Genomic DNA, 17,822 nt, shown 5'->3' with positions numbered 1-17,822 from the left:
CAATTACTTGATCAGAAGAAAAAACAGGAGAAAAAACAGTCTATCAGAGTTTAAATGATCAATCCTGTTTTGACTATACCATATAAACCGCCCATTTCCCCAGTTCAATTTCCCTACAACGAAAGAGGGGATGCTATAAAGAGGGCTATAATTGTAACATGCAGGTAACGTAACGTAACGCACGCTGTAATGCTGATGACGGCGAATAACGTATGATTCATACCTTGGATAATACGTTACAACGTTGATAACAACTCATAACGCGTGGGTCATGTCTTTGGTGATACGGTATAACGTTGATAACTTTGAATAACGCATGGTTTATGCCCTAGATGGTTTGGTATAAAGTTGATAATTTTGGATAACGCATGGTTCAAGTCTTGAGTGATATGCTATAACGTTGTTAACGATGGGTTACAAATGGTTTATGAAAAATTCGAAATAGCTAAATAAAATTGGCGTAAATAAATCTGAAACAAGATTGTAAAATTTCCTTCGTTTGATATACTTGTGATTTAGTTTTATTTGTGCCCGTTATCAAAACAAACTTTAAAGCAATGGAATGTTCGACTTACAACACTATGTTTTTCACTTTGGTTCGTAAAACTTCCATCAACGCGTCGTTACTCGTAAGCTTTGCGTTGTCTTTTAGGATGATCTCCTCAAGCAGAGGTAGTTTCGGGATTGAAGCGCCCGTTTCCAGGGCATTCCCTTCCAAGCTAAGCCTACGGCAAAACACCAGATCCCGCAGTGTGCCTACATTACGATCCACCAGCCGGTTGTTGCTCAGCTTGACCACTTCCGCCGTCGCCAGATACTGCGTGTAGCTCACGGCTGACAGATTCAGCCCGGAAAGGTCGATTGAGGCGGTGAAGTTACCCGCCTCCAGCCAACGTTCGAGTTGGTTTTCGATGGCCCACTTGCTGGACAGATCAAGATAGTATCCCCTACGCAGAGGGTCCACCGTTTCCAGCGCGGTCAGGTGCTTCCGTATCGTTTCATGATGTGCTCGTTGGTCGATGGCTTTCATTAGCAGGGCGGCCGTGAGGAGCGTCCATTTGCTGTCCGGTTCGAACTCAAGAAGCTCTAGACAGGATGCTAGTTGTGCCTTCAGCACGTCCACAATGGCCGAACCAAACTCGTAGCCAAACTTTGGTTTTTTCACTCCGACCACGGTTTGCGGAGTCGGACGTTTCAGGTCAACTGAATGCTCAACTCCTTCCGGCGTTACTAGTGAAACCGTGGGATTTTCGTCGTCTTTCAGCTGAAATGTTCCCCGTAGTGTCCAGGTAGTATCAACGGAACTACCTTCGCTGACCGGCTTCCATTTGGTCGTATCATTACAATCGCCATCACAGCAAGAAACCGTCAGCTTAAAGCCTCCGCCGGAAAGATCGATCGGTTTGGAGAAGGAAACTACGGCCAGATTTTCCGCCGTGTCCACTCGAAAGGCGGCAAGATCGAGCTCCGGTTGGGAGTAGCCGAGTAACCAGCGTTGGTAAAACCATGCACTGCTATCGTTGGGATCGGTGAAAGCGGCCGTCAGAACGAGCTCCAGTTCTTCTTTCAGTTTTTCCTCGCTAATCGGACGGCTTGGGTCGTCCACGTTCGGATACAGCAACGGCAGCAACTTGCTTCGGTAATGCCACGAGGAATAGTTGGAAAAGTTCTTCTCAATCTTTTCCGTGCAGAACGCAAACTCCTTCTCCGCGGACACACCCGCCTTTTGCACCACGTAGCGACGGTAGTCCCAACAGTGAACTGGAAAGAGTGCCACATTGTGTAAGACATTCGTCGAATCTAAACAGCTTACATGTCCGCTTACAGTTACGCTCGTCTAGCTTCAGATACTTTGTGCAAAGATCCACCTCCTTTTGCCAGTTGGCCTCGGGTGCATTTTCCAGTATCCAGCATCGCTGATGCCAGGCGCAATACGACTTCGGGTTCACCATCAGGCACATCTCCGTAAAGCCAAGCTCCCTATCGAAAACGTTCTGAATCTCGCTACAAACGGAACGGCACAAAGGAAATGAAATGTTTTGTTTTCCAGTCAGACGTTGTTCGTTTCTCGACTTACGAATCCGTTTCTTGTTGCTTGAGAATGCACATTCTTCGTAGGTTCCACAGCGTGGCAATATCGGGATTGCTGCTTAGCAGCTTCGCCGTCAGGTGCATCATTTCAGAGTCCAGCTCATCGGCGGTTTTCTTTTCCAAAATTCGTTTCATTGCAGCTCGATACGCCTTCACCTTCTGTTCCTGTTCTTTCTTCTTCCGAGCTGCCTCTTCGGCACTCGTGCGGACTTTCAATCGGCCGTGCTGCATAGAAAGGCAGTGGATTGCGATTTTATAGTAAGCTTTTAGAGCTAAATTGCATATTACTCACCATTTTTAATGATTTTATCACTAATTTTCCCGAGTCACTGTTTGTCTGTTTTGTTTTAGTACTTGTTGACGTTGAGAACTGTCACAACTGACAGATCATATTTTTGGTCTGTAATGTCACAAATGACATTCTGCCGCTATTGTAAATTAATTCACAGCGGAATAAATTTCTTTAAAAACTAGAAACGACCGATAAATTGTCACTTGCACAAAGTTGTGCGTCTTGAAAAGACCTTTCATTTAAGGGGTCAATCGTGAAAATCGGTTAAAATAATCAATAGTTATTAACAATTCGGCAGATTGTTGCTTTTTAGCTGTCACCGCCAAGCGCCAGTCAGTCAGTCGCGTAGCAACCTTTGACGCGGAAGGACGTACGTATCGTGTGTCGTCGAAAACTGTGTGGAAAAACGCGCAAAAAGGTGCGAGGAAATATCGATCCGGCGTGGTGTCTTACTTTTTGCCCAGCTATTATGTGTTCTTTAATCAGTTCTACCCACTTTGAGCCGAATGGCGGGCATTTGATAGTGAAAATAGCAATATAGCGATACAAATTAGCGCCAGTTTCCGAGAACAAAACGGGGAAATTGTTTGAATAGTTAAAGTGCACAATTGATTGCATGCTCCTTTTAGTGTCTATTTACTTGTGGCAATTCTAGTTGAAAATGGGTATCAGAACATCACGAGACAGGTCGGAATGTTGAGGCAAACAGTTGACGAAGCTTACTGTGATGAAGTATCCATTTTTCAGTTACAGTGGAGTGCAAGAAGTGTAAATTATGGCGTATAGTGCAACCGGCATGAGTTAAGAATGATGTAGAATAAAAGAAGCAGAAAAAGTTCAATTGGATAATCGTGAGCAAAAACCGGCGACAAACGCAAGGAAAGTGAAAAACTCGACACACGCAAATTAAGCCCAGTGTGGCGGGAGTGTGGGAAAAAGTGGCTTATCCCGGGGGAGGTTGGGAAGATAAGCGAAAGTAGTGAACGAAGAGAAACAAACCGGGGGTAAATCGTTGGATGCAAATTGGTTCTGAAGTGGTTCATGCCGCCGTGCATCTTGGCGCATGAGGCAAAGATTGTTTTCAGCGTCCCAGAGACGACGACATTCCCGGGGAAGCTGTGCCGGCGCATCATCGGGACTCCGAGGTCCCGCGTTGAGGTAAGGAATGACGCAGACTCCGACGCAGCTGTTTGAAGGGGGATGTTTCGGTTTTCCACTTGTACTTCTGACGCTATATTGCCTCCTCCTGGAGACTCACGCATCGCCAGCAAAGAACGAAAAGAAAAATGATGCCGTTTCTGTGTGGTTTATTTATACTTCCCCCCGTGTGTAGTGAGTTTTTCATCTCCCAAGATTTCCCTTTCTCAACTGGATGACCGCACCGGCATGCGTTAGGAGGAAGATGATGGTAGCGAACCTTGAATCTGTGATTCATGTGAGCTGCGTTAGAAAAGTACTGTAATTGAACCCGGCACCTGCTCAAAGCTTGCGGCTGCACGGAAGTCACAAGCATGTTTCATCGGAACAGGTTCCTTTTCTCGTGATCATCTCTCAGGTTACATCGGCGCTGGTTTGCTAATGTTGTATGTGTTTAAAGAAAAAAACACAGATCATAGGCTACTGCATGGAGGATGCTGTTCCACATAAATATTCAAAATGGTTTTTTGGTATTTCTAACTAAATTAGATATCTTAAAAAATCATTTATATTCTCACAAAACGTGATCGTATTTGTGTATAAACTTTACAAAACATCACTTTTTAATTAAATTAAAATGTTCTACACATTGGGTACTTAAAGGCTCTTAGATCCTGATAGGAAGCACCGGGGCAAAATGCACTGGTGGGGTAAAAGTGAACTGAAACTTTAACTGGACAAAGTTTGTTTATTATAGTGTTTCGTATGTCCTATGTGATTTTCCAGCACTTCTACTATGATTTTTCATCCCCCCACTAAGATGGTATATCCTTGTTGTGATTATTCATTCGTTGCAATCGATCGAATATTCATTAAATATTAACCAAATGAATTTCTTCATTTAATCAAAATTATCAACATACACATATAAAACATATAAATTGAGAATGTTAGAGAGAGCTAGTAAATAGTGCTAATAAAAATTGATTACAATTTTCATAATTACACTTCATCAACGGTTGTAACTCATCAAATTGATACTCACTTTCATGATTTACTGCATCGCTCGTCCTCGTCTAGGTGGATTGATCATTTCCCCTCGCAATGAAAGGTGGGACTTATTTTTGTTTGCCTAGCGCTAGAATGGATATTTTGGTCGCACAAAGTTGTGGGCCAGGGAGGGGGAGGACAACCGGTGAAAAGGTTAGCTCATAGTTTACGTTCCGCGCATTTGCCTAAACATGCGCAAGCATCGGGCTTTAATGCTCTACACTCCCTCCTCCGGCTCGCCCTGTTCACTTGCGCTGCATGGCAAAGGAGATGAAGGGGCGCACATAAGCATAAGCATCATCGTACTCCCCCAAACGCGGAGGGAAAAAGATCTTTCCTCTGTTTTGGGTGCGCGGGTCGTGACTGCACTGGAGGAAACAGAAGAAAAAACACGCACACCGGGGCAAACGATGTGCACCACACGGCCGCCGCGTGTCCAAGTGGCGGGTGGGGCACTGAAACTGAAGCAAAATAATTTAACCCTGCAAAGAACGGAAGCTGTGCTTGGCGAGGAAGCAGCAAAAACATAAAGCCCAGCATAAATGGGAACCCACGATGATGAGCGTTGGGTTGGGGAAGAAAAAGCAAAAAATGGAGCAAGCTAAAAAGACGCCAAGCGACTCGAGGAGGTAAAGCAAAAAAAAAAAACTCACACACGGGAAGCATAAACCACTGCTTCCGGGGGGTTGGTGTGTGAACGCGCCAAAAGCAAGGGAAAACATAAAACAAAAAAGAAATCGTGCCGTTTCGGCGCGTAGAACATGCGAGAGCAGCATATAAGCCAAACGGCGTGTGTTAAAAAAACGCCGAACAAACTCCATGAAGAAAACAAAAATATCCCAGCATTCCCAGCATGCTTCCCGGTCTTGCGTGTGGCGTTCTTTAGCGCTTTGCTGAGATTCTTCATTTCGTGTGGTTGTTTTTTGGGGGCCTGCGTTTCATTTTTTATTCCCGGGGTCAGGTCAATTTTTTATTGCGTGAACTTTTGACACTGGCAATGGTTTGTTGTTATGATCGGAACGGATGCGATTTTCTTCGGCCACATACAGTCTCTCTAGCTCTTCCTTTCTCTCCTATCCCCGTCTACCCATTGCACCTGTTAATGACTTTGACCTAAGGTTTACCAACAGCCGACGGGATGCGAACGTGGTGCGTTCGCTGGAGTTTGCTTCGGTTATGCGTTTTTGGGAAAGAAGATAAGTCAATGAACCGACTCACGATCCTTAAGGGGTGGTCTCGTGAAAGGTCACAATAAAAAAGCATAATTTCTAGAAGTTTGTTTTTTTCTCCCAAACGTTAACCACGTGCGGGGGATTTTCATGAAAAATGATCCATCACCGTGTTGGTGGACGATTGAATCTTCGGTATGTTGCGTATGGGTCAAAAACAAACGCAACGTTCATCAATTATGCTGCACGCTCGGTCGCATTGTCTGACGTGTGGTATTGTTGGTTCCAATTCTAGGATTTCTAAAAAGTAAAAAAAAAAATGAACCATTCGTCGAAACATTCCTCAAAATTTGGGAATGGGTTGTTGCACGGATTTTTTGACAGCTTTTCGTTAAGGTACCCCAATGTCATTTGAAAAATGAATAGAATGCAGCGGAACAGCATTCCTGGGCGTAGTAACACAATAGAAAACATATGTCCAAACATAATTGGTTTCAACAGTGGTGTTTGTTTAGTTAATAGACTTTTTTATATTTTAAAGCTAAGTATCTACTTGTTGTTTCAAAGCATTCTTGCTCAAATTTAGCTTCTTTTCGTGTTTCGATGCTAGTAAATAAGCTATTTGTCATAATTTAGCTCATACATGTTTGTGGGTGATAGCTCTTTAATTTCCTGCCTTTAGGGAAAGTCTTGGTTTCGTTATAAATTTGCAGTTCAAACTGCGGGATTTTTCATAACTGTTATGTTTATCCATCATTCCCTTTGTATTGTTAATCTGTGAAGAAGTGTCAAAGGAGTTGTCTGGCAAAAAAATGCTGATAGAGAAGACTTACAATAATTTGAGTAGTTTTTGTTGTTTCACCTATGGGTGTTCCCTTTTAGCAGACGAGATTGGATTTTTTATTACGATTAGTTTTTTCCGAAACATGAAGTGTCATTACTTTGTATGTTTTAGTGTACAACATAATCAATACGGTATTTGTCATACTTTCACAGCGTCTAGTATGTCTACTAAAAGCTCATGAAAATTAAATACCTCCACGTCTTAGGCATAAGTAAGAGCGAGCAAAAACTCCATCCACCCTGCGCGTTTCTTGAATCCAATCAACGTTAGATCCCGAAGTGACGCTCCCACCCTCCCACCCTCCCGCCAAAAAAACGTCTCCGGATGTTCGCTACGGAGGAGGAATCTATTATTTGATTTAATTTGCTCGACGATGCGTAGAAACTGCTAGGGAAGGGATTATTAAGTTTTGCCTGGCTGCCTGCCCTTATATATACGCTCGTTCCCTATTTTTCGAAGTTGACCAACGCGCTTGTTGCGGTTCTCGACCGACCCCGCCGGTGCACGCCGTCGAAGTCGAAGTCCATGTCGAACGGTTTAATTATTGAAGATTTCTCTCACATTCGAACGAGAACCGGTGGTGGAACTTGATCATCAAGCCAACGGGAGGGGTCAATCGATCGGCTTCCGACTGGTCGTCTCTAAGTTCTGCATGACTTGATGACCGACCGGCTCGCGTCTTCGTCTTCTGCACGGTGGTACGCTTCATCGGTTCCATTCAATTATCTTTCATGAGTTTCAGTTTGACCGTAAAATCGTAATTCGGTTAAAAAGTTCTCTCAACTTCCTGCTTAGGCAAACCGTATGGTACTATGCATACCGTGGATATGTGTGTTTTGTCCCGATTCAGTACGGTTGATTTTTCCTCCTCCGTTTGCTGGAATAGACTGGTTCTTCTAGCGGATTTTTATTTTCCACCCAAGTTTTCGGTCAAGTTTTCTGTCGCTCTATTTCCTTTTTCCCGGGGACCACGAGAAGGGTAGCAAATCAGGGCTCTCGGGTAATGGGACTAGGAGGAGGAACACGCATTAAAGAGCATCCAGTGGAAGGAAGACCCTGGCACACTGCACACATCGTTACGGGTCTTGGTAAATTATGATAAATTGAGCTTATACGAGGCTGTCCAAACGAACTCCGGGTTATGATGCGTTGTGTTGTGTGGGAACACACAATGGCACAAAGCATACAAACCCATTGGGGGAAACATTACCTCCTGTCCTGGAAAACCGACTGTGAAACCGACTCGTGTTCGGTGCATTGCATTGGAAAATAATTCAATTAAACCGACACAGATATCGGTATCGGTTGATTAGGGTTTTCGTACCGCACTCCGGTCACATGCACAAATACGAGTGCAATTATCGTTGGAAAAACGACCAAAGGGATGGGCTTAGGATGTTATCAAAGGATACAAATGGCAAACCCAGTCTCCGCTTTACTGTGAATATGTGGATTTATGTATTGTGCTGCTGCTGATTTTAAAATAAACTCCAGTGCAGCAGTGACATTAGTCGGTTTTCCTATCGAGCGGGTAAGATTTTCCGATTGCACAAGGCTGAGGGTTCTGTTCATAACTCACCAAGCCGCACAGAGGTCCCACTTGCACTTGTTTCACAGAGTTCCAAGCGAGGCATCAATCAATGTTGAGAAATCCGGGCGGAACACTACTTGGCACTTGTTTCTTTTGTGCTGTTCCTGTTGTTTGTTGGAGAACCTTTAAATGTAGAACCCCTTTTTAGCAGCCCACTCGACCCGGTGCGATAGAGTGGACTGATGTGGGTCGCCGGTTGACGATTCGAGATTACTGCGCACCGCTCTACGACAACTTTATCGATTTCGAAAGCCATTTGGTGCTGCCAGTCGGTGGACAAGGATTTTTCCGAGTAGTGGTAGTTGTGGTTAGTGCTTGCAGCTTTATTATGAGGCTGATGACTGTCTGGAGTGGAGTTTTTGTTGCTCTCGAGCACTCATGGTTTAAAACACGCCATCCACTCGAGAGGAGCGGACCGTTTAGCCGGTGTTAGCGCGAGGTTTAAATCGTTCCCGCTGCAAAATGGCTCTGCACTTGGCGCTTGTTTCATTATGCAATGAAGCTCCAACAAATTGTATTCTCGTAGAAATTTTCCAACTCATCCTGGAACTGCTGCTGTTTCACTCCACAATCGTTCAACTGTAGGTTGAAGGTGCATCGAGCCAGGGTTTGGTTTTATTTATTAATAAATATCGCACTACACTCAGTTTCCACGAGAATTTCCAGGAAGGTGTGCAGGAAAGAGGGGGGCTTTTCCGTTCACCAGCATCAAACGATGGGTGACTCCATTCCCAAATGGAAACAACATTTCCGTGTTCCAGGCTCGGCAATCGTCGTCGGTTTTGCTGGCCACATTTGGTCCCGGGATGTGTTCCCCGGTCCTATCGCTACCACACCGAGGATATCATTCGCCTGCGTTCGCCGTGTGTGTGTGTGTTCGTGTGCATCTACCGTTGCAATTTTCATGCAACGAGAAAATGAAACTTTCACTAGCGCGCTCTCGTCGGCCAACCGGGTGAACCCGAAATGCTGCCACAATACTGGTGGCGGTTATTTTTTTCCCCACAGAACGAATGGATGCCTCCCGCCAGAAGCCTCCCATTCCGCAGGGGAGTAATCTTGGGAGTTGGCTGGGTACCGTCCGCCAGTACGTTGTAACCCAATCCAGCGCGTTCCGAGAACCGCAAAAGCAAGAGTCTGGTCGCGCGGGGGATGAAAACTAATTCTCATAAAATTTAATTTTCATCCCGCAACATCGCTCTCGCGTCTGTTTGCTTGGGTTGCGTTTCCCTGCACTTCCGCGGTATGGGGTTCCTTCGGGTTCCTGGGCACGTTGGCGCTCCGACACTTTGCACGATTTAATATGCCAAAAGCCTTCGCTTAGTGAACTTTTGCCGGACGGATGGAGCCAAGCAGCCAGGGTAAATCCTATCGGGGTGGATTTATTTCAGGTCGCGAATTAACTCTCGTCTTCGCTGGAATGAATAGGATTACCAATAGACCCGTGCGGTACCATATGCCGACTGATTGAAAAACCATTAAAAATAAAGTTTTTCAGGCCAACAATGTATTCTAAACGCGTTCCTACAGGAGCACTGTTCTTCTTTAATTGTTATACCCTTATTTGACGTCGGTTTTCCTTGAAATTTTCCATCAAATAGCCTTTGGCAGAATAAATCCTTCCGGAAAAGCGGAACCTCATATGCCTGACTTCTTTTTCTGCTACAGTCTAGAAATATTGTTTCAAGGTAGCGATTTGTTTACTTTTTGCTTTGTTAGTTGAAACGCATTCTCTAGGTAAATTTAAACATTTAAACAACACGCTAAATTTAAACATGAAAATAACAAACAAATAACTGCAAACCCCAGTTGGTAGAATTTTGCTTAATTACACGAGTGGGCGAACGCCCTCCCAAAATTAATTTTGAAGGTAAATTTCTAGACACGTATGAAAGTTAAATCCCACGTCTAATAAGGATATTATCAGCATTTAATGTTGATGACCGCTTTTTCTTTGGTTAATAAACACATTTTGTTCTTATTATTAACACATTTTTGCTCGTAGTGAGTGTTTATCGAACATGGGACTTGCTTTGCTTTTTATGTCACTTGTATTATTTCTATGTTCGTTTTTCTCCAACACACTATAGAAAGGTCCTCAAAAATATGTATATGTATCTTACTATATTTTTTCCTAATCTAGCTTTTTATTCAAATAGATGCATTTAAGGTACTTACAACGTTTCCTAGATCCATCCTCCATTCCTTGATCGCAGGCGCAGGAAATCTGATGGGAATTATTTTTTCTTCCGCACATCCGTGTCCATTCGTTTGGTTATGGACGACCTGCCAAAACCGCTCTGCAGGATAACGAACAGTGAGTCCCTGTCGGCGACAAAAATACTTCGCGCATCTCTCATCAAGGGAACGGCGTGGTGTCGCCTTTACGCCACATCAACGTTCAGTCGATGGTGTGTAGTAATTTGGATAATTGCTTTTCCGCTACCATCTCGAGCAACGGAAGCTGGATAAAGTCTGCTGGCGACGGGAAACTATGGGCACTGGGTAGGGGTAGCTATTATGTTATTGTTTTACATCGATTATCGAGCACCTCTCGGTACGAAGGGAGACTTTCATCTGTTGAAAATTCTGTTGGTGGTTTTTTCCACTCCCCGAACCTATATGGCGACTGCTGCGGATGAAAAATGGCCCATGAATTACGGATATTGGTGGTCGAAGGGAGTTTGCGTGTGATGATAGATAAATTAAAATCATTCCGATGCACTCACGATAGATGCAGGGCGGGTTTTTTTTGCCCTCTTTTGGCGACGTTGATAAAATGAACTTTATCGTGCCAGTTTCGCCCGCCGTTACCTGTTCGACGTGTGGGATAAAGTGTGTGTGTGTTTGATGTACGACAAAAGTGTGGCGGTCATATTTCATTCCATTAAACCAATTGCCGTACTGCTTCGGGTTCCATCGAAATTGGAGCCTGGTAAAGTTTTGCGGAAAAATGGTTTCGGAACGAAGCGGTAAAAGAGCGAAACACGTCGTTGGAGCTCTCTTAAAGTGCCACCGGTGGCTGCGAATGCCGCCTAATTAGTGTGATGGCACGTCGTCGTCTAGGCTTGGGGTAAAAGAAAAACCGCACAATGCTAACGCAAAGATAATTTCAGTGCCCGAACTGAACTGTGAACCCATCATTACATCATAGAGAGTTGGTGGTGGTGGTGCGTGTGTTGCTCCCCTGGTGGACCCAACGGTGGCTAATGATGTTTGATTTTCTTCCGCTGCCGCTTCCAAACCCCATTGGCTTTGGTTTTTCACTGGAAATTTGTTTACCACCCCACCACCGAGCGAAGGTATCGGGAATTCGGCCGGGCATTACTTTTGGTCGCGCCACGTTTGCGGGCATATGATGTTTCGTGGTCTCGCCGAGATGCCTCTTTTCGGAAGTATTATTCCTAGGAAAAGGCTGCGGGGTGGAGCGTACGTCGTGACAGCTTAAAGATAGGTTCGTGATCTAATTAGCTGTCGAAATTGATGCCTTCTGTTCGACCGTTGGTGGTGGTGGTGGTAGTGGTGTTGGTGGTCGGTTGTGGTTTGGTACCATCACGCCACTCTCATCCACCGATGATCCGGTGCAAAAGATTGATTAATGAGCGCCGAAAGATGTTTGGGACCGTGGCCCATCGATCTCGTGAACACCGAATGGAACATAAATTTTCGCATCATTTGTTCACGAATACACCCCGTGTTTTGGGGGCGGAGTTCCAAAGGGGGAGGTTTTGGTTTCTTGGCGATGCACGGACAGTAATGGCGTTATAGTGAGACTGTTCAAAAAAGAAAGCTGGAGTGGACGAATTTGCAGAGTTCTTTAGTTGCATCGTCAGGAATCCTTAATGCTTTGTTGCACCGATTATTTCGCATAATTTCCGGTGGGAAAACGTAGTAGGTGTGGGAATGTCTCGTACTTTTCCTCTAATCCAGGGGTCGGCAACTGCATTTTAGTGCCTCATACAAAAAACTGATCTCTGATTTGTTCACGATGTCAGGTTTGTTTTCTTTCAAAAAACTGGAGATCAAAATTGTTGTATGTTGAAAAAAACAACAAAATACATCTAAACTAAGTAGGGTAACTGTACCAATAGTGGTGCACTTAGTAATGTAAATACCAATTAGGTGTAATTTATGAGTGTTAAGAACACAATATTCTACATATTTGAATCGATTATTATCGAAACATGACTTTTCTTCTGAAAAACATCTATTTTCACCGGAAACCATACAAAATACACGAAAAAAAGCGTATTTTTCTTCCTAGTCGGTTGCTCCTATTATGGTGGTATGGTTCCTATAGTTGTGGTATCGTGTTCCTATAGTGGTGGTAGTACGAAAACCTTGAATATATTTTGACTATTACTTATTTTTGAAGCATATTTCAAACAGAACGGTAAAATACTGCTTGACCAATGCGTTGTCATTGAAAAGACTGTATTGTTTTACCGAAATATGTCCAATTTTAGTTCATAAAAAATGCTTTGAATATTACAGCTAAAACTAAAGTATATGCTTTATAGCGTATCCTTCGCCCGCTTTATTTTTTCTTTCCTCTGCTTCTTCTGCTGAGCCTTCACTCCAGTTCCGCTTTGTTTATTTTGTAGAAACAGAATAAAATCACTAAATTTACCTGATTATATTGGCCAAAACCAGAATAAAACTAAAATATACTTGTGAAAAAATCTATGGCTACTATAGGAACAACTTGGGTTTTTGTGCCTATAGTGGCACTATAGTAAAAACTATGAAAATATAATAAAATTATGCCAAAATGCACTAAGTTCGTATAAATCAATTATATTGGGGTATGTCAGTAGCGAAATCATATAGTTTTAATGATTTTGCAGTGATTTATAGTCTTAAGGAAATCATGATATTCGTTATAGATTCTTAAGGAATGCAGCATGTTGGGACAACCTGTTTTGAAAATATGAATTTTGGAGCTTCTATATTACGGAATGAGATGGTTCATCTTTTTAACACTCCGCAGAAAATCAAAGAACATTTCATAGAAGAACAAATAACTCCATTGTATATATATCGGCGTAGAGCTAGGATTTTATTCCACTACAACCACTATTGATACTAGCTCCACTATGGGTGCACTTACCCTATAAAAATGTTTAAAAAGTTTAACGATACAATTAAAAATATTTTATTTTTTCCCAATTTTGTATGTAACTTTACTGTTTAGTAGTTACTCCATTCAGAAAGGTATTTTTTTTGAAAACATTAAATCATCATTTAAAGTGTCCGGCCCGCGTTTTTGGTTTGCTTCCAATCATTTGAACCTTTTTAGGAAAGGTATGCCGACTAGAGTTGTGTAATTCAGATTCCTCTTATTTTTTTGGGCGCATGATCAACGCCAATGAAAGAATCATGGAGATTCGTCAAAGATCCATGAAAGATTCATGAAGATTCATTAAGGGTTCGAAAGATTAATTAACGTTTAAAGATTCGAGTCCCAAAAGAATCATGAATCCATCTGAATGAATCTTAGGTGAAAGATTCATATGAATGAATTTCGACAAAAGATTCATACGACACAACATTAATGTCGACCTCTGCTTTAAAGCAATAATCACTATCACCACTGTAACTAATCATTAGAACTAAAAGAAGCTACACAGCGGAAGAGAATCCTTGAGCAAGTTCTTTTCTATGTTCAGCTGTATTCACATAATAAAATACATCTGTTTGGGGCGTTCGCTCGAACATGTTTTCCCATCCCCAGCTTCGAAGGGAAATGATTCGTCTCAGCATAACCATTCCGGGAAGAAGTATTGATTCCGCAAAGGAGTTGTGTTTTGTGTTTGGGTATTGTATGATAAACATGTTCTATTCGCTAGATTGCGCCCATCCTGAGGGTTATGGTGGCCCCCCGACGCTCCATTAATGTCACATTGCCCCCCGATAACGATACCAATAAGTATCGCATTGTCACTTTGGAGCGAAGCAAATTTGAATTTCAACAAGCAATCTTCGTGGTGAAAGCGGGTGGGAAAATCACCGTGTTTTCCTCTTTTTTCGCCCTTCGCCCAATAACCGCTCCCGTATTATCCCGGCGTTTGGGGTGGCGCTTGTACTGTGCCCCATCCAGATACTAGTCTGCATCTGCAACGAAACTCTGCATCCTCAAGCCCCGCTTCACGCCGATATCCTCCCACGTCCGGTTTTCGTACGAGGGAAACACTTCGTTTAAACGGTTCGAGATGGCTCGTATGTTCGAGTTCATGCTACTTGCAAAATTGCATTGCCAATCGGTCCGATATTGGAAACAGCGGTAAAAAGGGACTCCCTTTTGCGTTCTGGCCGCCTCCTTCCCCCCTCTCTCCGGTTTGATGTCACGTCCCGAAAGCCGTTCTTTTTTATGTCCTTCGACCCACCACTCACCCCTTTTTTTTCCCTGGCGCTTAGGTTGCGTAGCTGGCCAACAACAACATCCGATGCTACCCCTCCGCCGTCAAGTGCTGAAGCCGAATTTCCATAATCGATTCTTCGATTTTATGCTAATTCCTTACATCGTTATATGGTTTTTTTTACCGAGTATCTCCTCTTCCATTGCTTACTGCACGGGAGTCCTTGGGGCCTAGTCGGACAAGAAATCGTGCCTCAGAACATCCTAGCTTACCCATGTTTGCTGGTCTCTTACGACGACGACGATGGTGGTGGCTTTGCTTTTTCGGGACGTAAAGCCGACGGTAGACATGAGCTATGGCTCCTCGAAAAAAAAAACCACTTACCAAAAAAGGGGGAAAAGCAGTAAGGACATACGGTAAGGGGTTCGAGCTTCCGCATTCCGGTCAAGTGAGCGCCGGAAATCGGAGGTTTTTCTTCGTATTTACCACGACTTAAAGTCTCCGTTCGCGGCATGATGGACTGATTCCGTGCGAAGTCGAGAAGCGGTTTGCTAAACATTGGTAGCAAAACAACGGAGATTGAGTTAGAGTGCAAGAAGGACAGATGTTGAGTGAGGAGGAAAACGGGAGATATGTGTGATCCTCTCCTTCCCCACCCAATCCGACACACGCCTCATGAATACACAACAACAGTGCGGCAAGGAGTTTATGATCGGCCAGGGCAAATATCATCAGAATCAAATACGATTTGATTGGAATTTACCTCTAGTACGGCCGCCTGGCACGCTGTGGTCGGTGTGTGCGTGTGTGTGTCCTCGTAGTGGGATGGAAGAAAGTTCTTGGCCGATATTGATAATTCTTGTCGTGTCGTTTACAAGGCTTACACGTGCGTAGGTTATGGAGTTTTCCCTAATTCCATTTCAATAAAATATGATTCATGTCATATTTCCTTGATACTACAATATTTAATGTTTATCCCTTAAATTTGTTATAAGAACCTCCAATTGGATGCATTTTTTTTAACAACGTTCTCTTTGTTTGTTTTTCTCTTTACAGATGGTAAGATTGTTGGCAGCGATAAGTCACTGGAAACCCGTTTGATTATCTTCGTACCTTTCATCGTACTCCGACTTCGTATTCAACTTTATTGGGATGAATGGATGTTATCGGTTGGGTTTTGATTACGACACGTCCCTCGAACGGCGTTGCACCGTAACAGCTCGACGAACGAAAAGAGTGGACGAAAAGAGTCAACATTTTAGGTCGAACCAGTCGTCTGTGCTCCTCAGCCCATTTGATGCGGCTCATCGACCCGCTACAACTTACCGTCTCAGAAACGGTTTCGCTGGAGTCGTTGTAAGAGTTCCCACCTTGGTTGACTCGACCGACGTGCGTCCAGCAAGGATATGTCGTTGACATGGTCTATATATAACGTTGATAGAACGCCAGCTTAGAGTTCGTTTGATGCCAACGGGGTTTCCCTCGATTGGAGGTGGTTGTTTGGGCTTCGACCGATGGTGGTGGAAAAGGAGGAAGGCTGTTAGTGGGTGCCGATGGGCAGCAAATAGCTTTGGAACGTGAGCGTACACGCCACACACTCCGGTACACTGGACTCGCACACGGCGGTGCTTTGGACGAGAGGTTATAGAACCCAATCAACACGTTCGTTACGACCTGGGGGTTCGTGGGTGGGACAAGAAAATTGCACCCACACCGGAACAGGGTGAAGGTGGGCTGGACTTTCCCCCACCATGCCGACCCCGGAGGATGTCCTTTGGTTCGGCCAGCAGTTGCACTCAGTGGATTGCTATGCTGCTCTTGCGGTTTGATGCAATGGGACCACATTTCCCGCCATGCGCCTCGCCGCGCTTTTCACCAACACCCACACTTCCAAACTCCCACTGTGCTGGATTGTGGGTTTGAGGACGCATATTTCATAATTTCAACCACACGCTCTCTCCCTCTCACGGTGTCAAAAGTGATCCACCAACACCAACCAAGCGGAAGAAACCACGCAGAGCGTGTGTTCGGTGGCGAACAACAACGGTATTACACCAGCCAGCCCGCCCTGTGTCCGTTTCGTCCTTCCATCAACTCGCACGTCACGCAATGGACGCACTTTTTCGTACGCGCCTTTGCACAGCCACGGGTAGCACCGTTCGCATGTGTTCGTGTGTCCTCCATCATCCCCATCTGAGGGGGGGTTTCCGCACGAGTATGCGTGCCGAGTGTGTTTACAATTTTCTTTGAGTGGTACCATTCTTTTTCCGCCTCGCTCGAATCTTTCTAAGGGGCGCAAGTGTGTGCACAAATAAGCATAAAGTAGCACTCGGGTTTTTTCTCTGTTTTGTTCATTTCGAATGCGCCGTTCTTGTTGTGATCTGTACGGAAATATTCTTCCACCAATACATGCGCATTTTTGTTGGGTCCTTAAAATAGCAGTAGCTGATGCTGGAGCCTTATTTTTTAAGTAGGTAGTAGTGGATTATAATAAGAGCTTGGAAGAAGCGCAAAACAAGGATATAACTTTGTTACGTTTCATCTTTATTTTACACTTCATTGATAGGATTGCTTAAAAGAAAAGAAACATTATGATATATTAAGTTGTACTGCTTTTCTATTGTTTAGTTTTACTTTTCATTTGAAAATCTATAAGTTTTGTGGAAAAACAAATAGAACATTTTATGTTTGATGATTAGGTTCAATCGTAATACTTATCTCGCTGAATACCACGCAAAAACCCCATGCAGACAGGGAGGAACGAATTTTCCTCTCTCCGAAATATTGTCCTTTTTTGTTCCTGTCGGACACATTTTCTTTCCCCTCCCTACCACACTAACTCCATCGAGGGTAGCGGAAAACTCACCCACACAGGCTCGTGTGCTCACCTTCACAAGCAATCCAACACTAACCAACACCCACTCGGGCGGTAGGACCAATTTTCCGTACGTCAATTTTATGAACGAGCAATAGTAACGTTGTCATTTGTTGGTGTGCGTTCCCTATACCCCGCCTGTGACGCCTGTATGTGTGTGTAGGGTTGTGTGCGTCTGCGGTACATTCGCACACGGGACGTGCGCTTGTATGTGCGACGGTAGTGAATTTTATTGATTTTACGGTCAGAACCATTTTCCTGCTGGAAAATCTACCAAAGGGACCGTGTCGTATCCGTTTTCCCAGCAAGCAAAAGAGAAGGCAAATGTAGGAGTAAAAAAGAGAGACAAAAAAGCTCAGAGCTAGAGAGAGAGAGAGAGAGAGTAACGGTAAAAGAGCTCTGTGTGTTTCGTCT

General features: G+C 44.0%; 1 protein-coding gene across 1 annotated transcript; it reads right to left on the bottom strand.

Annotated features, from left to right (window-relative positions):
- Positions 1-499: 499 nt before the first annotated feature.
- On the bottom strand, positions 500-2,437 carry LOC131263101 (geranylgeranyl transferase type-2 subunit alpha). The gene is made up of 4 exons (XM_058265251.1): positions 2,384-2,437; positions 2,078-2,316; positions 1,826-2,004; positions 500-1,761 (listed from the first exon to the last, which is right to left on the bottom strand). The coding sequence occupies exons 1-4, from the start codon at positions 2,384-2,386 to the stop codon at positions 572-574; spliced, it is 1,611 nt and encodes a 536-aa protein (XP_058121234.1). The 5' UTR covers positions 2,387-2,437; the 3' UTR covers positions 500-571.
- Between the last annotated feature and the right edge of the window lie 15,385 nt (positions 2,438-17,822).

The sequence above is a fragment of the Anopheles coustani genome, chromosome 2 (assembly GCF_943734705.1).
Source record: "Anopheles coustani chromosome 2, idAnoCousDA_361_x.2, whole genome shotgun sequence".
In the NCBI taxonomy this organism is placed as follows: Eukaryota; Metazoa; Arthropoda; class Insecta; order Diptera; family Culicidae; genus Anopheles; species Anopheles coustani.
Note: the sequence above shows the minus strand (reverse complement) of the source record. Positions and strands in the feature narration are given on the sequence as shown.

What these genes read in the sequence shown, in the direction of transcription:
- LOC131263101 (XM_058265251.1), bottom strand. An exon ending in AAGCAACAAGAAACGGATTC is followed by an intron (nt 2,005 to 2,077) that starts GTAAGTCGAGAA and finishes TTCCGTTTGTAG; the next exon opens with CGAGATTCAGAACGTTTTCG. An exon ending in GAAGCTAGACGAGCGTAACT is followed by an intron (nt 1,762 to 1,825) that starts GTAAGCGGACAT and finishes CACTCTTTCCAG; the next exon opens with TTCACTGTTGGGACTACCGT.